Source organism: Ptychodera flava, chromosome 20 (assembly GCF_041260155.1).
Source record: "Ptychodera flava strain L36383 chromosome 20, AS_Pfla_20210202, whole genome shotgun sequence".
Taxonomy (NCBI): Eukaryota; Metazoa; Hemichordata; class Enteropneusta; family Ptychoderidae; genus Ptychodera; species Ptychodera flava.
The window spans coordinates 23,534,605-23,561,513 of NC_091947.1; the positions used below are offsets into that span (position 1 = coordinate 23,534,605).

The window sequence follows — 26,909 nt, forward strand, 5'->3', positions numbered from 1 at the left end:
TTTTAGTTTTTCGGAAAATCCAATATGGCCGCCAGGTCACATGACCAATCAAAATTTTAAGGATAATATGCACGAGAACCCATAAGTAGCTATTAGCACTGCAAGTTTGAGAAGTTTATGTCATGCGGTTTCTGAGATCAAGAGTGACAAAAAAGGGACAGTAGAAGAAGAAGATGAGGAAGAAGAAGAATATTGAACTCCAGTAAAACCAACAGGGGCCCAGATGGGTCAATACAGTAGCATCTTACCACGGGCCGGACCCTGATCTAATTCATAATTTTTTTTGGAGTTATGTGACTAATTACAAAACTTCATAAATATGCAAGTGAGCTATTTGTTAACTGATAACTTTATTTCCTCGGCTTCATATCCAACAAACAATCAAACGAACCTGTTTGATATCCCAGCTGCTTTTAATTGTAAAAAATGAAATCAAAACTATCCTTGTATAAAACTTTCTGAGTATCATTAAGTCACTTCTGAATCGTGTGAAAATCAGCAGCTACGGGCCCCATAATCTCTCAGTCAACTTACAAATATCGCCACCCACTTTGTAGCGATTTAAATAAAATTGCATTGACATTGTTATCATTGCCACGTAACAGATAAGACTACAGTACAGTACAGTGTTATTTTGGCAATGGCATTTCAGTACACATGCATACACGAGTCAGCTTTAAAAATTACCAGTACTGCTTTAAGTAATATCTTCACCTGAGCGACGTATTTTCTTGCATTTTCATGGAGAGTTCGCGCATGGACTGATCTCCCTGCCACCTCTCAGCCTCCACCTCTTGCTCTTTAAGAGCAAATGACCTTGTAACTGGCTTCGATTTCCGGGTCAACTGTGAGAGTTGACCTTATGCGCATCAGTCTGAAAGGAGGGTACTTCATTTGCATGCATAATTAGGGATTTAGTTCAAATTCGAACAGCGCCCTCTAGCCAGTGAGTGACGGTTATGGCATTTTTCGCCAGAATTTTATCCGCAGATATCTCAGCCTTCGTTTAGCATCCGTCCTGTTTTAAGTTAGCGGCTGAATTGTACTCTTAGTTAGTTTTCGCCGATGAATTTTGTGGGGTTTATCAATTCGTTTTTGCGTTAGCCTTATTTTCATGGTTTTCGAGCGACCGAAAATGCCGTTCACTAAACACTGCCGCAAAAGCATATCCAAAGTCAAATTTCCATGAGAAGTAGGGAGGAGACGTATCTTGAGTAGGTCAATACGATCTGAAAAAATCTCAGCAGCTTAAGCCTCCGTTTTTGAAACACGTCTCGTTGAAGTTGACTATGCAGCGCCGTTCATGTGTTAAATCTAACATGGCGACCAGCGTACAGCGCAGCGTGAGGTGTACACGTAGACTCTCTCAGCTCTTTCTCGGTCCTAACCGGCTAACTTAGCAGATTTTTTCGGTTCTATTTATGTTTTCAATGATTGCACGATTGTGACGAGGAAGCCAGACTGCAAGCTTGTGTTACCTCACTGGCCAACACAATCTGCGTGGCTGGCTTCTCGGTAAAGTCGTGGATAGCGCAAATGGAAAAAAAAAACACTACGGTGACACGCGATAGAAGGGCTACGTTTATCACTGTATGCGGCCGTACACTTAGTATAGTCATGGAGGTAGTAGGAGTGGAAGACACCCGTCGTACTGACTAAGCAGTTGTTACGTGCAGAGAAAACTAACAAAGGGTGAACTCAGCAGTTACTGTTTAAACAAAATTTATTACAAAATAAAACTAATTGCTAAGTCAGGGATAGAGTACAAGCTTTAAAAGTGTACAGACTACTTATCTCAGCTGGGACGGCAAAGCTCCAGTCTCAGAGTTGTAACAGTCAGTCGGATGAATGAACAGTCCTTTGGCTTGCAGGCTTGAAGCTGCACAAAGTCCACAGTATAATCCAGCGTTGACAGTGAAGGTCTTGAAAAGTCTGTGAGAATGACTACTGCTGGAGTTTAGTAACACACAAGAGACACGATCCCAAAAGTCTGACTGGAAGCAGTGCACGTCCCTTTTATAAAGGCATATAAGAACAATCTAGAACTTTTATTGACATGCTAATTACTGTTCTAAAATTATCTCTCTTACACAACTAATCAACTTTCCAGAACATTCCAAACATGACTAATTGAATTCAAGGTTGTGAGGTCATTAAGGGCAGTGACCTTGAGAATGTTCTAGACTAATTGAACTCAGGTCATGATGAGTGTGGGGGAAATGACCTACATAACACACCCCCTCTTCAAAAAAGAAAATTTTTCAATGAAAAATCTTTCTTTTACAAATGTAATCTTAAAAGTGTGAACAACAATAAGTTCTAAATACGAGAGAGACAGTCTGCAATTAAATTGTCTCTGCCTTTGATATGTCTAATGTCAAGATTAAACTCCTGTAACATTAAACTCCATCTTAGCAATCTCTGATTTTTGCCTTTAAATTTCTGCAGAAAAACAAGAGGGTTGTGATCAATATAAACCACTATTGGCTGATTTGAAGAAGTAACATAAACTTCAAAATGCTGTAAAGCTAATATCAAAGATAAACACTCTTTTTCAATTGTAGAGTAGTTCTCTGGGATTTGCGTGAAAAATAGCAAACAGGATGATCTACACCATGACTATCCTCTTGCAATAAAACAGCACCAGCAGCCGTATCACTAGCATCTACAGCTAATTTGAATGGCAAAGTGAAATCTGGTGCAGACAACACTGGAGCACTTTGCAGTATGGCTTTAAGTGTATCAAATGCCTGTTGGCATTGCTCTGACCAAACAAACTTTACTTTCTTTTTAAGTAAGTTAGTCAAAGGCTCAGTAATTGTGGAGAAATTTGGACAGAATTTTCTGTAGTAACCAGCCATACCGAGAAAGCGCATCAGTTGTCGTTTGCAGTTTGGTATGGGAAAACTTGAAATGGCACTGATTTTGGCATCAACAGGTTTTACCTCACCCTGTCCTACAGTATGTCCGAGGTAAGTTACCCTAGCCCAACCAAACTCAGATTTGGCAAGGTTGACAGTCAACATTGCTTTGCTCAGTCTCTCAAAGAACTTCCGCATGAGCTTGATGTGTTCCTCCCAGGTGTCACTATACAGGACGACGTCGTCAACGTAAGCTGCACATCCGTCTAGCCCGGATATGACGTCGTTGATCATCCGTTGGAACGTTGCCGGAGAGTTCTTCATTCCGAATGGCATCACCTTGTACTGGAACAATCCGTCTGGTGTAACAAAGGCGGATATTTCACGAGCACGATCCGTCAGAGGGACTTGCCAAAATCCCTTCAGTAGGTCAAATTTCGTCACGTACTTAGCTTTTCCCACTCGGTCGATGCAGTCATCAATCCTCGGGATTGGGAAAGTGTCTGTCTTTGTTAAAGTGTTGACCTTCCTAAAGTCCGTGCACATACGATAACTGTGGTCTGATTTGGGAACAAGTATGCACGGCGAACTCCAGTTACTTTTACTGGGTTCAATAAAGTCATTGTCCAGCAGGTATTTGACTTCTTCCTGGAGATATTTCGCTTTTGTTGGATTCAGTCTGTATGGATGTTGTTTTACAGGCTTACTGTCCCCAACATCAACGTCGTGATAGATGACGTTTGTCCTCGTTGGAACATCTTGAAACAGGTGTTTATATTCGTGGAGCAGTTCTTTCACCTGTTGTTGTTGTTCTGGCTGGAGGTGTGCCAACTTTGTAGACTCCAGCTTCTCCAGGATTTCTGAGTTCTGAAGCTTGACCGAGCCCAGCTTTGAGTTTAGAGTATTTTCACTCAGTCAGTTTCAGTATCACTATCTTCATAATGGTTTGAACTGACTGCACTGACAGGCTGAGTTATAGTAGGATTATCCCTATCCAAATATGGCTTAAGCAATTTATGTGACATAGCTGTTTTGTTTTCGCCTGTCAGGTGTTATTATGATGTAATTTAAATCACTCAATTTCTTATCAATTAGGTATGGCCCAAAGTAACGAGCATGGAGTGGTTTGCCAGGAATTGGAAGTAGAACAAGAACTTTTTGACCTGGTTCAAACTTCCGTTTTGAGGTGCTTTTATCATATTTGATTTTCATTGACTGCTGAGATGACTCAAGATTTTCTCTGGCTAATTCACATGCTTTAGAGAGTTTCGTACGAAAATCTGACACATATTGCAAAATATTCAGACAATCATCATCGTCTGATAGGAATTTCTCTTAACGAGCTTAAGTGGGCCACGGACTGTATGTCCAAATACAAGCTCAAATGGGCTAAAACCAAGAGACTCTTGAATTGACTCTCTAACAGCAAAGAGCAGAAAATGAATTCCTTCATCCCACTGCTTCTCTGTGTCAAAACAGTAGGTCCTAATCATGTTTTTCAAAGTTTGATGAAATCGCTCAAGAGCACCCTGACTTCTGGATGATAGGCGGATGACCTATACTGTTTAATGCCTAGCTGATCCATTACTTGTTGAAAAATACCAGACATAAAGTTGGAGCCTTGATCGGACTGGACACATTTAGGGAGGCCCAATAAAGTAAAAAATTTGACTAAAGCTCTCATTATAGTCTTTGTCTTTATATTTCTCAGTGGTATGGCTTCGGGGAACAGAGTTGATGCACACATTATTGTCAGCATGTACTCATTTCCTGATCTTGTTTTTGGTAGGGGCCCAACACAGTCTATTAGTATCCTACTAAATGGTTCTTGAAATGCAGGAATTGGCTGTAAAGGGGCCTTTGGAATGGTCTGATTTGGCTTTCCTACCATTTGACATGTGTGACAAGTTTTACAGAAATGTGCTACATCCTGCCTGAGATTAGGCCAATAAAAGTGACTGAGAATTTTATGATAAGTTTTCCTGACTCCTAAGTGACCAGCCCAGGGCGTTTCATGGGCCAGGCGCAATATTTCAGCACGGTAGGGCTTTGGAACCACAATTTGATGTTTTATAGCCCAATCGTCATCAACCAAAACATCTGGAGGTCTCCATTTACGCATTAGAATACCAGATTGTGTATAATAGGAAACAGAGCTATCTGAAGTTTTACCTTCATCATCTACCCTGTCAAACAAAGACAAAATATCTGGGTCTTTGTGTTGTTCTGCAATGAGATTTGATCTAGAAAATGTCTGACTTTGGTCAGCAGAAGTTTTACTGGAAGTTTCAAATCCACGAGGGATAACGGAATGATCCGTGTCAAACACCTGACTGAGAAAGGTGTCATTTAAGTCAACATCTGTGACATTATTTTTGAGAGTATTTTGATTCTCGGAAGTTTTCTTTGACATGGCTCGAGTAATGGCACATGAAGGAAATAAATCGGGTATCTCTTGTTCAATTGGCTCTGGATCCTGATCTAAAGTAGGATTATCAGTCACAAGTGGATTAGTAATGACCTTGTCCCCAGCAAGGTCGTTTCCGAGAAGAAGGTGAATCCCTTCAAAAGGCAAAAAGGCCTAATACCTAAAGTCACAGGTCCAGAAACAAAGTCCGAAGACAAATAGACATTATGGAGAGGAACAGGAATGTAGTCATTACAATCTACCCCCTAATAAGAACTTTAGAACCTGAAAATGACTTTTCAGAAAACGGCAGGGTATCTGCCAACAAAAGAGACTGGAAGCCCCGGTATCTCTTAAAATTTGACAGGGGTAGCGGAAGAGAAATCACTAGAAAGTGATATAAAACCATCATGAATAAATGGTTCGAAAATACCCATAATGCTATCTTGAGAAGAATTGACCTTGACCTCATTAATTGGGGATAAGAGGGGTTTAACCTCAGAAAATGTGTTGCACACATTATTAGACTCTAATTGAGTTGATGAAGAAATAAAGCCGGTGGGCTTAGATCCACTTTGACCACTTTGACCTTCACGTTTTCTTTTCAATTTGAAACACTCTGACATTAAATGGCCGTCTTTCTTACAATAATTACAAGAAAGTGTACCAAACTGTTTTTCAGAAGGAGATTGAGACTTGGGATCTGATGATGTGGAGTGTTACTTGAACTCTGTGAACTGTTGTCATTTGATTTCCTACTGTCCTTTGAAAAATTCTTGGATGAAAAGGAGTTAAATTTACCTGCATTGTTTCTGTAGGAAAAGGACTGGGATGGTTTGCTGAGAAATGAAGATTTGTGAGTCAATGAGTAATCATCGGCCAAACGTGCAGCAACCTCCAATGTATCTGCCTTTTGTTCATTGATAAACGTCTTGATGTCACTCCGGATGCACCTTTTAAATTCCTCAATCAAAACAAGCTGTCGTAATTTGTCATAATTCTGACTGACCTTTTCAGAAGAACACCAACGATCAAACAGTTGTTCTTTTGTTCGAGCAAATTCAACATAAGTTTGATCTTTCACCTTCTCACAATCCCTAAATTTCTGACGGTAAGCTTCAGGCACCAACTCATAACCCTTGAGAATTAATTCCTTCACAGAATCATAATTTGAAGCCTGCTCTACTGACAACTGAATATAATTTCTCTGGCTTTACCCACCAAAGCACTCTGCAAAAGCATAGACCAGGACTCCTTAGGCCAATTCAGACTCTGAGCAATTTCTCAAATGAAGGAAATATTTATCAACATCCTTTTCTTGGAAAGGGGGACTAACCTGAAATGCTTAGTGATGTCAAAACCGTGTGAAGGGAAGGATTTTCCTGACTGTCCAAGCTCTAAACGTTTCATTTCTAATCTTTCCTGCCTATCTTTCTCTCTCTGTCTTTCTTCCATTTCTAACTGCATTTGTATTTTTTCTTTTTCTATTTGTAATTCTAGTTTCTTGATCTCCAAATTTGTCTGCATTTCTAATTCTAATTTTCTGAGTTCAGAGGTAGACTCGGGCTCATAATCTTTCAGGGTGGATTCCTCAAATTGGCCTAAATCAACTAGATGTTTGGCAATACGGTACTGTATTTCCCTCTTGCGCATAGATCTTTTGACTTCTACTTTAAGGAAATTGGCCAGTGTTATGAGGTCGTCTTTTCTGAGGGAATCAAATGTGTCCTGATCAAGTTCATCCATTTCCTCTGGTTTAAATTCCGCCATGATTAAATTTCGCTGAGTTCACAGTATACAGTAGTTTTAAAAAGGCTGGCAAAATGTTGTCAAACGGCTCAAAATGTTCGTCTCCCGGACGAGCCCCCAATTTGTTACGTGCAGAGAAAACTAACAAAAGGGTGAACTCAGCAGTTAATGTTTAAACAAAATTTATTACAAAAATAAAACTAATTGCTAAGTCAGGGATAGAGTACAAGCTTTAAAAGTGTACAGACTACTTATCTCAGCTGGGACGGCAAAGCTCCAGTCTCAGAGTTGTAACAGTCAGTCGGATGAATGAACAGTCCTTTGGCTTGCAGGCTTGAAGCTGCACAAAGTCCACAGTATAAATCCAGCGTTGACAGTGAAGGTCTTGAAAAGTCTTGAGAATGACTACTGCTGGAGTTTAGTAACACACAAGAGACACGATCCCAAAAGTCTGACTGGAAGCAGTGCACGTCCCTTTTATAAAGGCATATAAGAACAATCTAGAACTTTTATTGACATGCTAATTACTGTTCTAAAATTATCTCTCTTACACAACTAATCAACTTTCCAGAACATTCCAAACATGACTAATTGAATTCAAGGTTGTGAGGTCATTAAGGGCAGTGACCTTGAGAATGTTCTAGACTAATTGAACTCAGGTCATGATGAGTGTGGGGGAAATGACCTACATAACACAGTGCTGTTTCGTTACGAGTGATTTTTTCCGTTTTCGCATTCTAGTAGCTGGCAATCATACAAAAACTGTCGGAAAAACATCGGCCGCAAAAAATCTCCGTGGATAAATACGGCTACCCTGTATCCCGCACACGAGTACGTGAATATACAATAGATGCGGCTAGAATGATAGCCGGTGAACAGCTGCGCGCTGCGGCCGTCCCTGCTAGCATTGCCGGATCACCGGCAACGGTGCGTGCTCGAATTAGACATGGCACATTTTATAACTCATGTAGGCCCTAGCAAAAAATTTGGTTTTTTTTAAAGTATTGATGGTCATAATGTGACATTAATTATATACTTCATTTATATATTACATCAGTGACCCGATTATAGGAGTAAACTTTGAAAAAAATGAAAGATTAATCGTGTAACGCCCGCACCATGTGAACGACAAGTGGTTGGTCACAGTAAACAGCGTGGAGTGTACGTAGCGTGACGGGTGTTCGTATACTCATAGACCCTCGAGATCTACGTATACAGCGATATGGTAACTGCATGCCAACATTCAACACTGCCGCAAATACATGTCCATGGTCGCACGGTCATGAAAATTTTACCAAATGTTGATAATAGTTAAATAAATATTATCTGAAATTTCGGCTTGGCTTAAGACCTCTAAGGTCATTATCGAGCTGTTTTACGAAAAAGGTGAAGTTTACTTCCGCATTTGGCGGGTCGACCTCGCCACCCACTTTGTAGCGATTTAAATAAAATCTTCTCAACTTTTGTGAGTTAACCCTAGGAAAACAGATCATTAGTATGTATGCTACAACTGAAAGCAAAATTATAGTTCTAGCTATTGTACGTTTTGCTTCACGTCGATATTTAAAGCCCGCCCTTTCGCCGAATTTTATCCCTCACTGCAGTGGCGGTCAGCGTAACGAAAACGAGGCTCTACAACACGAACTTTTATGCAAATTTCATAGGCTCCTTTCAGACTGCATGCGCAATCTGAAGGCGCCATGTTTTCAACGGTTCAGCATATCAATGCATATATCGGGGAGAGAAGCCAGCCTACTCACCATTCGTACTTCAACAAATCTTATTTTTCAAGCACATTTCGTCATCTGTACACCTTGGAAACAATGTGACATCAATTCTGATATGCATAGAAAGTGTTCCGATCGAGAATTACATCGGGTTGAGACATAGGTTGGCATCGATAACTTGACGATGGCAGTGCCTCTACACTGCCAGTATACAGCACAGGCGCTCCTTAGCTGGGTAGTCTGCTAAGTAGATCGATTTTCGGATCGATCTGTTGATCCCGTAGTCGATATGCCCGCCACTGCACCTAAATACTATTTAGATTTAGGTAGTATTTAGGTTGCAGTGGCGGGCATATCGACTACGGGATCAATAGATCGATCCGAAAATCGATCTACTCAGCAGACTACCCAGCTAAGGAGCGCCTGTGGTATACAGCTGTACTGGTGCTGCGGTAATAATGTAATGCAACTTGTAAGGTAGGCCCGTGAGTAGGCAAGGTTTGTTGATCCTCTGTTTAATACCACGACCATATGAATTTTGATTGTGTAACATGTAGAATATTTCAGTTCTAATTTTTTTAATAAAGTGTCGTTGAAGTACTGAAATGCTTTGTATGCAGTTTGTTCTGTTAATCATGTAATGATGTATGTACAGTTGAGAAAGATTTTGAAAAATTGAGTAGGCCTAAGCATGCACAATGTTCTACTCTCTATTTCGACCTGAATACCACTCATGATCGGTCATTGGATGATTGATTTTTCCTGCGTGAGGTATCTCATGTTATGCAAAGGTCCATTGATACCATGGTGCTCAGTGAAGTTGCCACCAAATTACATCAAGAGGATGTTGTTGTGATATGCAATATTGTGATACTCATCATGAACTGCAGCCCTAGCCTGTGCTACACCATGGCCATCGGTCAATTTTTAAAGTCTAAAAATTGATTGACATGTTAACATACTTACATTTTCATTTTCAACACTTTTGCAAGATCTCCATGCCTCACTAATTTCTTGTTCTTTGTCTAAGCTACATCTTATACGTAATTTATTTCATCTACATCTTGTCTGCCTTTCATCTACATTTTATCTACTCTCTAAACTATGACCTGATGATTAATATGCACAAAAGTAGACGAAGCAATAGATCTACATCTTGTCTACATTTCATCTACCTGAGATCTAAATTTCGTCTAATTTTTCATCCACATTTTGTCTACATTTCATCTACTCTCTGAACTATGACCTCATTAGTATGCACAAAAGTAGATGAAGCAGTTCATCTACTGCCCAATTAAAATAGAGTCTACTGTAGATCTAATGTGGACTAGATGTAGATCTCAATTTTCTGTAAGGGCGAGGTGCAGTTCGTTTGTTATGGCGGTGGAGACGGCATCCGGATCGATCGTTGCGGACTCAGCCGTTGCGAGTGTAGTGCAGTGTGAATGCAGGTCCCAATGAAGCCGATGTTAGCACCATGGGTGAGGTGTAGATGAGGCTGGCTGTGGCTTGTTGTGCAGATGGTCGTGCAGGGCAAGGAAACGAAGGTAGGTATAACCAGCCATGGGGATTGCCAAATGTGGGTAGTAGAATGTTCGATATGAGAAAAAGAAGAGGAAGCACTGTAACCAGGTGTCAAAGTCGTCGATTTTTTCCGCTTCACCTCAGTTGTGAATGCACAGTGGCTACGCCAAGGTTGTCTGGATCGAAAGCTACTTGTGTCTTGCTAGCCTGGTTGAGTTTGGAGCTAGGGCATCAGGGTGCAAGTCACCAAATTCGATGAACTTACCGAGGTTAGCCAAGGCGTTGAGTATTGATTGGTCGACATATGGCAGCAGGTCGGCTGGGGGTATTGCTGCGGAAGAATTGCCTGTTGGCCCGGCTCTAGGTAGTTGGTGCCATGGCGGTGCGTTGTGGCCAGCTGGCCGGGCGGGTTGAACGTAGCATAGGGCGCAGCCATATACCCGAATCACTACTTTCAAGGAGCACCCGGCAGACATGTTTACATTGCATTATGGGAAATATAGCTGAGGTCATAGAGGTCATTCGTGCCAAATGTGCCGCGGCACGGCCTCAACGTACGCACGTACACATGCAGGGTGTCTGAATGTCAAAATAAACAGCGTCGAGGTACTGTACTTTCATGCGCGTACAAGATCTGTTGACTTGTATCACGACAAAATTCCATATCTAGGGCGATATTTCCATATATGTTATTTATCTTTTTAATGTAAACGTACCGGGCAGCCCCAGCCTATAGCCCTAGGCCTTTAAGTACACTGCCTACAGGTCTGCCCTTACAAAAAAGTCCTATTGGACTCCAATAGGAATCAGTCTGATAGGATTGTCCAATAGTATTTTGAGACAATGTCCTATGAGACAGTCCCATAGTAGTCCAATAGGAATGCGACACCTGTCCTATGAGACAGCCCCCACAGTAGTCCAATAGGAATGCGACACCTGTCCTATGAGACAGTCCCATAGTAGTCCAATAGGAATGCGACACCTGTCCTATGAGACTGTCCCATGGTAGTCCAATAGGAATGCGACACCTGTCCTACGAGACTGTCCCATAGTAGTCCAATAGGATCATTAGACATGTCCTATTAGACAGTCCCATGGTAGTCTAATAATAATATGTCCTATTAGACAGTCCTATGGTAAACCAATTGGAACGTTCCATTGAACTCAGTGTGTACATGTGTAGACATTGTTATTGTTGAGAAATGAATTCTGGTCTGGACTAGAATTAAAATGTAAACAATAACAATTTGCATTTTACACATACAGACGCTAAGAAGACAATTAAGCTATATAGCTGGTGTTTCAACGTTCATTAGGGAGCAAAGAAGAACTTACAATGGATATACTTTTGAACAAAGAAACTTTATTTCTATAATCAGAAAGAATGACAGGAAATTGAAGAGAAGTATAAAATATTATACAAAGCTGTATGTAACAATTATCTAATTAAACTATTATAGCTGAGACTACAGAAGCATATTACACATAGAAATTAAGGTCTGCCTTCATGAAATTTTTGAGTTGCAGTTTTATATGGCTCTTGTTTTAGGTGATAAGTTCATTTGATGCTGCTATGTAATGTATCCAAATTATGACACAAAACATTCAATTTTCAGTATCATAATTTTAATAATTCAATAGCCAAATGAGCTCTATCAGCATAGAAACAATTCAGGTTTCATGATGGCAATACATGAGCAGAAATCATTGAGATATCAACTTCCTGTTTGTTATGTAACAGGGGGTCCAACCCCATTGTTCCATTGCTCCTTTGTCTCACATAAATATCAATGCATTTTGGACCATACCGGTATGTATCCAATCATTAACTACATTACTACCTTAGCTTTAAACTTCACTCCTGTTTATATTCTTTGTGTGGACTGAAATGCCATAGTCAACAAGCTAGAAGTCACACAATGGGCATACACTGATCATGAGCAGGCAAGTAGACAAAGGACTATTGTAAACCCGGCTATTTCCGTAACTATTCAGTCTTCAAAAGGAAAACACTGACATACAATAATCTGTCCTACCTAACCTTGCTGTACTACAGTGATATAAAAGCTGTACAACACCCTGTTATGCTGCCACACAGTCATTTTTCAGAGCTACAACTGCCTTTTGTCTGTTCTGCAGCGGCCATCTTGTTTTGATGATGCTAGCCCATAATGCACTGCAGCCGCCCAAATGCATTCTGGGCTTAAGTTTTCCAATAGGACAGTCTAATAGGACTTTAGAAAGGTGTACAATATATGTGTTGATCAGACATAGATAAGATAATGAGGTGATATTGATTCTCATTTATGAATTTGAAGTGCTGGTAGTTGTAATAGTCCTAAGTCTGTGGAAACTCAATGATATTGTAAGTGTGTGTTACTTATATGTATGCATGAGCCAGCATGTAAACTTAATTGCTGGGCCTATTTATTGATTTATTTTATTGATTTAAGTGTTTATTTATTTATGTATTTTGCTTGCTTGTATATTTTTTTTCATTTAATTTTAGAAATAGCAAAATGTGACATTTTTACAAACCATGTTTCCTTCAGTACCAGTCCAAAGATTAATTGCAAATTAATTTGCAAAATATTTTGCTCTCAGAGAATGGTAAGAATAATTTTGTCAGAGCAACGGCAAAAGCTAATGATTCTGACAGAATTGAATAAATCCTATTTGAATGTCATTTACAAAAGGATTGTCCTGTAGGACATTCAGGGATTGTTCCCATAGGACAAGCATGGCCCCAAAAAGTTCCTATTGGAATTTCATTTACAATGGGATTGTCCAATAGGACTTACAATCATTATTCCTATAGGACAAGCCTGGTCCTACACCATTCCTGTGGTACGCCTATTGGACCACGGTCAATCCCATTTGGGTCCTATAGGACTTTTTCGTAAGGGTGAAAATACGAAACACACATAATACAGAACTGACACTTAAACACAAACACGAGATCCATACAACAGAGAAATACAGATTATCAAAATACCGGTAGTTTCTTTAGAGATTTTTAGTCCCCACGGACACCGTCCGGCGGGACTTATAGGTTTGGTCATGTCCGTGCGTGCGTCCGTGCGTCCGTGCGTCCGTCCGTTCACGCAGATATCTCTGACATGCCCAGGTCAATTTCTTTCAAACTTTGCGCAAGGATAGTACCCTACCCCATACAGATGCACGTCAATTTGTTTCAGAATGCGATCAAATTTGGCCGTGTTAGAGGACTTTTTAGTTTTCACCTCCATAGACTCCCATGTATAAGGCAGTCTCCATAGACTCCCATGTATAAGGCAGTCCATAGACTCCCATGTATAAGGCCAAGAAAAATAAAAATTTAGTTTCTCATCGTATTCATATTGCAAAAAGGATGCAGTGACACAGTTTTTAGTCCCCATGGATGAAGTCCAGGGGGCTTATAGATTGGGTCATGTCCGTCCGTGAGTCCATCCGTGAGTCCATCCGTTCACGCAGATATCTCAGATATTTTCACAAAATGTCATGTGACCTTGGTGACCTTTGACCTCAAATATATATATTTGTCCATAACTCAGTAACCACAAGTGCTACACCCTTCATGTATGGTATGATGGGACAGCTTATGACGCCATATATTGTACCTCATTTATTATGCACATATCTAATTTTGAGCAAGCCAATCGAGCTAGAGGTCTGATTTTTGGTATATAACTTAGCAATACAATTTTTTTGACAAAATGTCACGTGGCCTCGGTGACCTTTGACCTCAAATATACATATTTGTCCATAACTCAGTAACCACAAGTGCTACACCCTTCATGTATGGTATGATGGGACACTTTATGACGCCACATATTGTACCTCATTAATTATGTGCATATCTAATTTTGAGCGAGCCAATAGAGCTAGAGGTCTGATTTTTGGTATATAACTTAGCAATACAATTTTTTTTTTCAAAATGTCACGTGACCTTGATGACCTTAGACCTTGATTATACATATATGTGCATAACTCAGTAACCACAAGTTCTATACGCTTCAATTTTGATAGGATATTAGACCTTAAGATTTCACATCTCGTACCTCATTTATTATGCACATATGTATTTCTTGGCTGGCCAACACAGCTAGAGGTCTGATCTTTTTTCCCGATTTAGAACCATAACTTAGACATGCCTCTTGTTATAAATTGGGAAAAATGACATAAACCTATGTGCCAATAGATGTGAACTTATACACTCCAGCGATACTTTTTAATGACCACATTTCCCTGCCCCATCAAGACTAATACTCCTTTTACAAGTGGGGGCTATGTCATTGACAGTGACTTGTTTTTCTTGGTTCATGACGGTTTTCAGGATACAAGAGATCCCGGCCCCGCAACAAACGCGGCCCCCAATGCAAAGTCGCTATCCATATAATGCATCCGGCCCACAGGAAACTCACCTCTTGGTTTGATTCCGTTAACGTTGTTTATGTAACTTGTTATGAATTTATGGTAACATATATCGGACTTAAAAACTATTGCTGTCGACTGTGATTTTGGCTGTAGAGGAGATCGGACCATGGACGTATTGTGTCCATGTTTGGACTGTGATCATATAGTTTAGCAAGGGAGCTTTTAAGCATGCTGCCTCCCGGTCCCCCATTTGCATCGACAATCTTCATCATACTCAACTCACATTACAAAATTGGACAAAGTACAAAACTGAACTTTCAAAAGGACAACATAGTATCCAAGTTGTACAGTCAACAAACTGTTTAATAGTGAGAATGCTACTGGAGGGTCGAGCACAGATCAGTGTTCTTCAAGAATATATCAAGACCTAGAAAATTACACTCCATAAACCCTTTTTAAGATTTAAGAGCCTTTTCCGTTTGTGTAACACTGGAAAAAGTGGAGAAATCTACCCCACTTTCCTAGAACAATAAAACTCGTTCTGTGATAAAATTTGTACCATGAAACTCATCATCTATTCCAATCCCATACTTAAACTATGATCACTCAACCTGAATTTCGATAAAGCTCTGAGAAGTGTAAACTTTGACAAATTGTTCAGGTATTTTTCAAAATACAATTCAGACTTGAAAGTTCTGTACGTACATAAATTTGTTACAACCTAAATTTTTCTTGTATCACTTGACATCCGGCCTTACAAGTGATCCCTGGGCCATCTTCCTTTTTATTTTCTTGTTTAACTGGGTATATGATATCACTCTTTTGAGTTGAAAACATATGATTGTAACTTCCCAAATTACAAAGAATAAAATTTGCCCAAGGAGAATTTATATCTTTGTTTTCTTGAAGCGCCTGTTTGAGAATATGATCTCCTGGCAAACTGTTTAACCTACACCAATATTTTAATAACAGACAACTAAAGATTGATCTTTAATGGAAATCTGTCCAACTTTGCTCTAATCCCTTCAAGTAGGGTACATTTACTCACTCCCAAGATACATCTGTAATATACATACATAGACCTTCAAGGCAATTATCGGTACTTGTAATTTCTGTTCTCCAGATTTCTAAGCATAAGAAAGAATTGGTATTATTAAAGTATCACAGACTTTTAGACAAACTTTTGGACTAAACACTGTTTCACTTCAAATTGACTCTCTGATACTGAATAAAGCTTTCATTGCTTTATTTTTAAGAGTAAACTGATTCTGTTTGAATTTTCCATTTGGTGTAAAAACTATACCTAAATATGTATACTGATTTACAGTTTCAATTGCATTTTTCTCATATTAAAATGACTCTTTATTAAACGGTTACCTTTACTGAAAACCATTGTTTTTTGGTTTTACTTGAAGAATGTAACTTATTCAAACAAATCTGTAGATAAGTTTTGATATTAAAACTAAATCGTCAGCATATAAAATACAATTTAACTTTAGATCTCCTATATCAATGGGAAAGAAAGAAATATATATATATATATATATATATATATATATATATATATATATATATATATATATATATATATATATATATATATATATATATATATAAGTGTTCTCCTCAGGATATTTGACAAGAGGGCGAAGTTGTGGTGCGAAGCACCACAAGCGACCGCGTAAGCGGTCGCGGGGGGAGGTCAGGAGGGGGTGTCCCCCCTCCTGCCGATGGAGCTTTTAAAAAAACAGAGATTAAAATGGTGTTATTTGGTGGCACTTGGGGAGTATTTTTTCCGATTTTTTTTCGTATAAAAAACTCAAAGGAAAAGAGATCTGAGACAGTGTTCGATAACTTTAATTCCAGTTCACTGATTTCAATGAAGATTACATTTTTTGAAAACGAAAACATAGCGACAGACATACATTTATTCATCGATGTCAAAACCACGTAATGGGTAATGTGACGTATTCTCATCCTGATACACGTCCGCCGAGCCTAAAATTTATAGGTCGTTTTGCTTGGGAAGGAATACAGAAGCGAAATTCTAACCTCCTAAAAAACTAGTGTACTCTGCTGTCCTTGGTTACCCTCAAGCTCCTTGGCATGTTTACTCAGCTAAGTCAGTTACCTAATGCACGGTCCCTATGGAGGGACCGTGGATAACGTACGGCCTGAGACACGTGGGCCTGAGCCATGCAAATATGGCTGCCATCGATGAGTTGCACATGGGCCTATGATCTCGGATGACATCACAAACTCGCGAGATTTGCAAGATGATGAGAATTACGTTTGCAGCCTGCAGGATCGACGCTCACGCTTGCATTTTGCGTGTAAATCACCGTCAACTTTTTTATTTCGTACATTTTATTGTTTTATTTTTCATTTCTGGCAAGGGGGCGCTCGGAATTTACAAGAGGGCGCCACGCCCCTGTTACCTTATTCAGGGAGAACACTGTGTATATTATCTCCGGGAGATGGTAAGAAATATGTTAAACAATGTAGATGAAAGATTACAACCTTGTTTTACCCCCCCTCCCCATGAAGAAAGAAACCAATCTGGAATTTTGATTGACGTTTTCACGTTATACTGAGTATTATCATACATGGACTTCACAACTTAATTAATCTCTGCATTTTTAAAAATAAACCCTTTCTCGAAACAGAATCAAAGGCTTTTTTAAAATCAACAAATGCCACATAAAGAAGGTTTGATGATTTTTAGGCCCTTTAGCGGTGTCATTTTATGCATGGGGCCATCTACTCCTGCATGAAGCGGGGTCGGGCTCAGATAAACTTAACGATTTTCAAGGGTCAAGACGTGAGCATATAAGCTTATAGTGGGGAACGCGAGCTACTGGACGGACGGTGAAAGTGGGTACAACGTTTCGAGTATTTGTTGTGGAAAAATAGCATCTGTTTCTGAGACTACGTCATAAGGTCACTGTCAAAGGTCCAAGGGACCATGATTTGGTGGCGAAATCATGCTTCATTGCGAGAAAAGCCTCCAATGGGTTTGAGGTGGTAAGGGACTGGTCAGTTTCTTCGGCCTGGGGGAGGGGGCGGTGGATTCATGGGGGGTGTCACCCTGTTTTGACTTTGGTGATAGGGGGGGGTCACCATGTTTTTGAAATGCCCAATAGGGGGGGTCAGTGTGTTTTTGAATTTCGACACAGGCTCATCATTGCCTAAAATGCATCGTGTCAGCCACAAATTTCATCCAGTTTCATTTTTGGCGCGCCCTTCGGGCACGTAACTTTAATAATCAGACATATTTTGCAGCACGCCCAACTTTAACATATCAGGCATACATATATCAGAGATATATGTTCAATATTTTTCAGCGTGCTCTTCAAGCGCATTACTTTAATATATCAGACATTTTTCAGCACACCCTTCCTGTGCATTACTTTAATATACAAGACATATATATCAGAGATATTAGGATGTTTCATATTTTTCTCCGCGCCCTTCGGGCACCATACTTTAATAAATCAGAGATATATGCCAGAGATATCTTGATGTTTGCTAAGTGAAAGTGTACTATTATGAAATCTGCATTTCATATGAAAAGCATGACAAATTCCTGATACTTTTCTGTTTTCTCTATGAGAATTCAGTATGAGAAAGCAACATGCACAAATATCAATGTTACAAGAAAAGGTCATCTCAGACTCTGCACACATCAGATTTGGCTAAAATGCATATATTGTTCCTCAGGAGATTTAATTGGATGGCTGGCAAGTCTTAACACCATCAAAGTTTTTGATTTACTGCTTTTCCTGTTTGATATTATGATTGACATCCATTTCTGTACAACAGTTCAGGACTGTATCTGTTTAAAGCCGCACTTTTCAATCCCAGGTTCTCGCATTAGTGGAGTTCTCCTCCCAGTCAAACACATGGCCAGTACGATGTTTGATTTCTATTACATTAATTACACAAACTGATTTCAATCTTTTGTCACCTTTTGCTAATCCTGCAAATAGAGCTTATATAACCGTTTGATTGACGGTCGGTTCAAATTGCCAACGGTCATTTATTCCCCAGCACCACACTCGAATTTCCTTAAAAAACGTCTTCCAGCCACGTTAGAATTGGAATATAACCACAGAGTTCGATCGGCAGCCGCTTCGTGCTGACCGCTTGGCAGTCTGTCAGCGTTTTTGCGGTTGGAAAAAAATAAAAAGTGGCATTTTCTGGAGCTTGTGCCCTCATGTTGCCTGTTTGGTGTCCACTTACACAGTGAACGCCGCCATAGGCTGGCGCCCTTTTAAAGGGAGGCTCCGCCTTTAAGCATAGAAAGTGTGAAGAACATTTCACAGCTCATTCAAAATGTACTGTATTCAAACTTTAAGATTGACCCTTTGAAATTTCTATCTCACAACTGACATGCCAACAATTTCATTAAAACACAGAATGACTTAAAATATAAATGTATGTAAAATATAACATATATATTTACATATATATATATATATATATATATATATATATATATATATATATATATATATATATATATTACAGTATTATATTATTACATATTACAGTTGTCGCGTGCGGGGGGGGGGGGGGTCACCCTGTTTTCAAAATTTGGAATAGGGGGGGTCAGCCACTTTTTGACGTCGGCAAAAAATAATCCAACCCCCCCCCCCACCCCCCCCCCCCCCCCCCCAGGCCGAAGAAAACTGACCAGTCCCTAATAACAGAGGATAGGCCGGGAAATCATGGCGTCAAAAACGTATTTCATTTTGGCCAACTTGGCCTATATGACACTGACATTACTTTCAATATTTTGCCCAATATGGTTTCACGGTTAACGCAATTTGAGATCTGAATGCCAGTTTACAAGCGACAGAAGTAATAGTTGAAGTATGCAATGGTCTGCCTCTCGATCCAATTGTGGATGTTCAAACTACATGTATTGCATGCCTATCATATCGCTCACACATACATACACAGTTATGAACCTGGCCGCAACGCCTGTATCGACAATCATTGCACTGTCGTGAAGGAATGGTCACACAGATGCTCGTTAGCTGGGTAGTCTGCTAAATCGATCGATTTTCGGCTCAATCTATCGATCCCGTACTCGATCTTCCCGCCACTGCAACCTAAAAAGGAGCAGTTTATAGGTTGCAGTGGCGCGCAGATCGAGTACGGGATCGATAGATCGAGCCAAAAATCGATCGATTTAGCAGACTACGGGAGAGGGCCCCTTCAGTCAAGCAACCGAGCAACGGTCATTGGTGACCTTGGGGTCAAGGTCTGAATGACCTTGATGATGAATCCATCCTTAGAGGTCGCAATGTGGGTAAGGAGTGGAATTCCGAGAAATGGGGGTCAGGATGGAATCCAAAGCCCAAACGAAGGAAGTATGACGGCCCCCTAAGCTAACAAGCGCCTGTGAATAGTGTGAGGTCACTTTGTGTGGAAATATAAGCTATAGCAAAATAACAAGCAATAGGCGAGGTTCAGTCTGCGTACGTCCACATGTGACGATTCAAGCGTTGTGGCACGAATGACCCATTGACCTAAGCTTTATTTCCCACAATTCATTACAAACACGGCCTTCATTTGGAAGTAATGAGGTGCGTCGCCATCGGTGGGGTGGTCCCGGATGTGCGCAGCGCCACCACTGGTGGTCAAGTTGGGTGGGGCAGCTGTAATTGCGGGTTGGTATCCATTAACATGATTAGTGAGATGATTACTTGGGTGGGCTTGAGTAAGCACGGTGCTGGACGGAGAGGCGAGCGTCGTCGGTCCTGCGACGATGACTGAAGCGGGTGATAGTGCACCAACGACTGTATCAGTTGGCTGGACTTGCAGGTTGTGCGTCGGGATAGGCGCCAGTGCCGTGGTGTTGGTAATTGGCTGCCGTAGTTCACGTTGGATTGTATCAATGGCGCTTGCAATGCTGGTTTCTACTAGTTTGGTGATGTGGTCTGACATGCTTGGGTCGGCTGCCCCTGTGGCAGTTGTCGGCACGACGCCGTCAGGAATGGTTGGTGTGGTTTCCGTCGGTACTGACTGGAGTAGGTGTTTGTCAAGGTGCGCTGGGCATCTCTTCAACCTCGTCGATGTACGGGTGGCCGCCCGGGCGCGGCCCCTGCTTTTCTTCGTTTTTGGCATGGTGAATTTTATGGTGTGAACTTGAGCGTGGCAGAAGTTGAAATGGACGATCTATAGCTTTGATCACACTGATATGCGCATGGATAATGACGTGGAATGGGTGACGCAAGTTGTTTAGATAACGGTAAATGAGGGCAGTTGGTAGATAAGGTTACGTCTCAAGTGCATCCAGCCAGTGGAAGGTGGCGCATGGTTACCCATACATGTCAAGGTCTTAACCCTTTTCCCTGTGTCCCTCCAGACGTTGACAATGATTATAGCAAAGCCATAATCACCCATTAATGCATTGGTCGACTGTGTATGTAAGTATGAGCGATGCCTTCTGTATGTATTACAGATGACTCCTTTGACCTAGTTGTTTGGTCAATCGATAGATTGATTTCAGCCCCTCGTTTTTTACCGAGCATGCTAAGGGAGAATCATTTGATTTCTGAAGGAGGGGCTGGAGCTAGGATTCGGGAGGGGAATATTGTCATCCCCCAGGGAGAATGATAAAAAAATTTGCTGCAAAACCCCAAAGTGAGGAAAGAAATGTTACCACTTCCCTGACATGAAGGCAAAAAATGTGATGCGAGGTGTTTGAATTACCAAAAATGAATGTTTAGAACCGACCTTTTGGGTATGTTGATCTTTAAGATCTGGATATTTCAAAATTTTCTAATGTGGGAAGGGGTTAGATATGCAAAATTCTGCAATAAAGATTACAGGTTGCATGAATGAACTTTGACATGCACAACATATGCACGTGCACTTCATTTCGAGAACAAATGAAATATATTGCATTGCCTTCAGTTGTGCAGAAAATAATTTGTTGCGCGAGCAAATTCGAAAAAAAATGCTGTCATAATGGGTGAAAAAAATTTGTCTATACCCCCATTTTCTCGATACCCTCCAAATCAACTGGTGCTCCCTTAAGTCTGCAGACCCTTGGCAACAAAAAACAAAAGGGGTTTCCGTTGCATCCACGCCAATGAACACACAGTCAGCAATGCAATGTATCAATTTTAGAAGTAACAATCCGTCACCGCCCCCTCGTTTTTCACCTCCGCGCCAAATGTAATTAGGCGCCAATAATTGCCATGGGGTGAATTATTACACAGACCGCCACCTCACATGCCTCATGGTAGCCATGGCATCCTCCAGCAGATGCGATATCCAGGGTGAGATTTGGATTCAGGTGTAGTTTTAGGCTTGAATTACTAAGCTTCAGTCCAGTAGTCTTATTCATTCCCAGCAGCAGTCTCAGGAGCAGTCTTGCCAAATTATATGTGTAATGTTTGATTTATTGTACTTGTTCTACCACACTTCCCGAAGTGTGCTTCTATAGAATAAAGTTCTCATTATAGTAGTCTTATTCACGATTTTATCACGGCAAGAGAAATTCGAAAAACAGATGCATTACGTTAAGGGTTGAAAAATGATATTTTATTTAAATCGAAATTTCTGTCTTAGATTCGAAATTCCATGCTGTTCCGCTCCAAAATTCAGTGGCCGAAAAAAATTGGAATCTAATTAAGAGAAACTATTTTGCTTTTTGGTGTGGCTATTCCGTTCCGTTCCGTTCCGCTCATTCCGTTCCGCAAATCAGTGTAAGCCGAGCTGGAACCTCTGCAATCGGCAATGGTTTACTCCTGGCAACATACAGCTTTTGAACACTCATCGTTGGCTTGCCTCCCTGTACGCAATTGCTGTGATTGACACGATTTTGAGTAACCAATGCAATGAAAATCATTGATTGACACATGACAAATTCCAGTCGTAAGGGCATTGAGTGCGGCATCAGCCAATCCTTAACCACTTCATTGAATGCAGCTTGGCGAATTGTTACTCCCCCCCCCCCAAAGTTTGAGTTATCAGCTATACCTAAATGTAGTAAAAAGGGCGTAAATATTCAGGATTATCAGGTATTTTGATATGGCGCGAAAATCGCATATGGCCCAATTAATGCTCATGAAAAATATCACATGACATTGCCACGCAGTGCCTATTGGTTTAGAGGCTGGGCATAATCAGCTCGCTCAACTCACACGCTCGCACCACCATGCTTGGGATTGCTTGACTGGCGATATTCGTGCATGGGGTGATACGTATAGACTCTTGTGCCATTCCAGATCATAACTCTATCTGAGCAACATTCCATGCTGGGGCCGTACAGTTGCTCCTATCACTGTACCCCAGATCCCAACTCCACCTGAGCCGTGCATTGCTGCCACTCACTCGGACGCTCCTGGGCAGTGAGTGCCATTTGAGTCACTTGTTATTTTATCATCGCTATTTTAATTCCTTGTTACTTGTTCATGATAATGAAAGGTATAAAAGCAGCTGTTGACAGACTAAAATCACAATGAAAACAGGATACAAACCTTGCCTATGGCCCCTTTGAGGCTATTGTTCAGACATAGATATTCATATTTGTCGTGCATATTCTTCAAAATTTAGGTGAAGGTTGAAATGGTGAACACTGGTTCAGTGAGTAGGCTCCGAATACAGGGTGGTCCACAGGATGTTATGACAGTTCACAAGGAGGTTAATGTCCTGCTAGAAAGAATTCATGATGAAGAGAGGCATGAAAGTGAGGCAAAGCTGCTTGCCAAAACTGTGAAATGGTTATTCTTGAATGAGAATGAGGAGTTGGAAGAGTACGATCTTCTGACAACAGGCATCATAGAAAAAGCTTATCAAGAAGATAAGACAGGTAGTGTTTTATTTAACATAGAAGGAGGACGATACAAGATAGACTTCAAACAAATGAAGGAGAGTGTTCCAGATGATCCTACTTTAGGTGTGGTTGAAGTTAGAAGAGAACTGAAAGAAGGTAAGAGCTGTATGTACAACTATACTATTGCTTCTTTGTTGATCATATCCAGTATGCCAAGTGGACTTGCAATGACAGGTGCATCATTCAGTATTTGTTGATGCCCATGACAAAAATCTGTGCAAGTGAAAGTTCAAACAGTGTCAAACTTGAAATTGGGGGCAGTATGACATCAGCCTTTAGGTTGTTATGGCATATATGTTACTGGGAAATAAATATGTATACCCTGTTTCATAGGAACTGCAACTGACAATAACATGCATCCGAGAAAGTTCAACTAAATTGAATCAAAACTTGTATTTGAGAAAAGGCAGTAGATGTCATTTAATATCGAAACATCCTTTACAATCATTTCTTGTTTCAAGCAATTGGGGTGATGTGTTTACATTCACAGAAATGTCAATACTGTTTTGAACAAAGAAATCTTTAAAGTTTTTGATCCATGTTTGTTGATGACCTTACGCCTGCAGCTGTTTTTTCTCTACCTTTATTGTCAAGTCATTGTAAATGTAAATGAATGTAATTTTTTTAATTTCTCAAATGAGTATGTGTATTATAGTACATGAGATATAATGAATACTTTCATATATGTAAGTCACTGAGAACTTTGCATATTTTGAATTTCAGGTGGTTTCAGCCTGCCTTCATCATGGACAAACATGTTACCTGGTCAACAGGTCGAGAGAGTGGTACTCGATCCTAAATCTAAGGAGTATGATACAGTAGCAAAGCATTTCAGACAGACTTTGCAGTCCCGGCCATTACAAACAATACACCAGGTATGTCAGTGTAATTTAAATGTGGTATTCTGAAATCAAAATATATCCTTGAAGAAGGTTACAAATTATTTTTACTGAATTTAAATGTTTTATCGTTTAACATTTCTATACACTAAATTTAATCCTCTCATTTATGCTACATTTTCTCACGCACATATCATATTGTAACATATGGTATTTATGAAAGGAAGTACGTTTCAATGAAACCTGTATTCAGTGAAACTTATGGACTGATAGCTTAATAATTTGGTGGCCTACATTCTGTAGTAAGATTCATATTCGTTTTGTAAGTGCTCAAAAACTATTTTGTTTTTTGAGGGTAAAACGTTCTCTGAGAGCAAATTAAGAGACAAAGCTAATCTGTTGCCAAAATATTGGCCTGTTTAAAAATTTTGCAGTTTGTTCAAAACACATGAGCAGCATGTTAGGCTCAAACTGGATGGATATAAACTTTACCTTAAATCAAATTCTCACTAAAATTTAGCTTGCTCACAGCAAACTTAAATGACTAAGTATGAATTTGCTGCACACAGTTTGCTAAGGGCCAGGAATGTGGTACTATCACTGTTTATCCTCATTCCTCACCTCACCATAAGCCTCTGGCTTAATACCTAATTACGGTATATTCATGATTAGCTACTATAGACTGGAGTCTATAGAAGCTATCGGGATGGATATTTGCCGGTGTCAGTCTGTCTGTATGTGTATGTATGTATGTATGTATGTATGTATGTATGTATGTATATCCGTTTGTGACGACGTCAGTCCACTCAAATATCTTGAGAACCGAAGTAGTCATAGATTTGATATTTGTTGTGTCAATGCAAAGTATGATTATGAAATGTTTTTTTATTTTTTGATATTTTTTTGAAAATATGCAAATTAGCCCCCCAAAAAGGCGTTTTTGGTAAAAGAAATCTTCTTCATAACCGCTGGTCAGACAGCTTTAGTATACAGGTCCCCAGGGGTAACCCAACTTAGATTTTTGTGATGAAATATGCAAATCTGTATTTTTAAGGAATTTTTTGTTATTTTTGGTCAAAAATTTATTTCATTAAAACAGCTTGTCTGACAGCTTTGATATTTGGTATACAGGTTAATAGGGATGATCAAAATGTGATATATTCAAATTATGATGAAATCTACAATTTTGTATTTTTAGGGCAATTTTTGTCATTTATTGTCAAAGAAATCTTCTCAAAAAGTACTCATCTGAATGCTTTCATATTTAGTATACAGGTTCCTACAGATGAACTAAGTATGACATATTGAAATAATGATGAAATCTGCAATTTTGTATTTTTGCGCAAATTTTGCCATTTTATTCAAAAAATTTGTTTTAAAAACCTACTTGTCTGATACCTTTGATGTTTGGTATACAGTTTCCTACGGGTTGTCTTTGTGTGATATATTGAAATTTGATGAAATCTTCAATTTTTGTATTTCTGGGTCAATTTTTGCCGCTTTCGTCAAGATCTTTGTTTCTCATATGTTTAATCATCTGACAGCTTTGATATTTGGTATACAGTTTCTTAGGGTTTATCTCAATATTATGTACTGAAATTATGATGAAATCTTCAATTTTGTAATTTTGCAGCTTATTTTCCCATTTTGGTCAGGCCATCCTGAAATGGGCTATCGGAGATATCCACCTTCATCATCATCATTTGGCACAAAAAGTTATTCTCTACACACACAGCGTAGCTCTGTCGACTGTTAGGTCGCTTGGTTTTTTAGCTACTATAGACTATAGTCTATAGAAGCTATTGGGATGGGTATCCGTCCGGCGTCCGTCGTCAGTCTGTATGTATGTATGTATGTATGTCCGTTTGTGAGGCGTCCGTCCACTCAAATATCTTGAGAACTGCAGTTCTTACTGATTTGATATTTGTTGTGTAGATGAAAAATATATGTTTTGAGAAACTATTTTTTTAATTTTTTGATATTGTTGAAAATGGGCAAATTAATGCCAAAAAAGGTGTTTTTGGTAAAAAATCTTCTTCTTCATAACCGCTGATCAGACAGCTTTGTTATTTGGTATACAGGTCCCTAGGGATAACCCAACTTGGATTTGTTCAAATTGTGATGAAATATGCAAATGTGTATTTTTTAGGAATTTTTTTGTCATTTTTGGTCAAAATTTGACTTACATTGTATGTAATTCTTGTACTGTATAAACCCTATCAATTCACCCGGAAAAAAATAATTAATATGATTTTAAATAATTGAATTAATTAGGAAATCATCAAAGCCAAAATAATTTTAGTGTGGAATTATCAGAAAGTTCAACTTTTTTTGACAGTTCATAGTGAAATGCTTACCATCTTGGAGGATTAAAACATGTAAAGGCAACTTTCCTGAATCCCAACTTTGATATATTCTGAACCACCATTTATGTTATCTAAAAGAAATTGCTAATAACGGTTTGTCATGATAGGGTGGTCAAATAAATAGAGATAGAGAAAGTTCTAATTTCCATTTATGGTTGACTTGGTAAGGATAAAATAAGATTACTTTTTGAGGAAAAAAATAGAG

At 39.6% G+C, this 26,909-nt stretch overlaps 1 protein-coding gene across 1 annotated transcript; it reads left to right on the forward strand.

Moving 5' to 3' along the window:
* The first annotated feature begins 9,438 nt into the window (after positions 1–9,438).
* On the forward strand, positions 9,439–24,982 carry LOC139119535 (uncharacterized). The gene is made up of 4 exons (XM_070683377.1): positions 9,439–10,291; positions 23,220–23,595; positions 24,223–24,374; positions 24,908–24,982. Exons 1-4 carry the CDS (start codon positions 10,265–10,267, stop codon positions 24,980–24,982), a joined length of 630 nt encoding a protein of 209 aa, XP_070539478.1. The 5' UTR covers positions 9,439–10,264.
* The last annotated feature ends 1,927 nt before the right edge of the window (positions 24,983–26,909 follow it).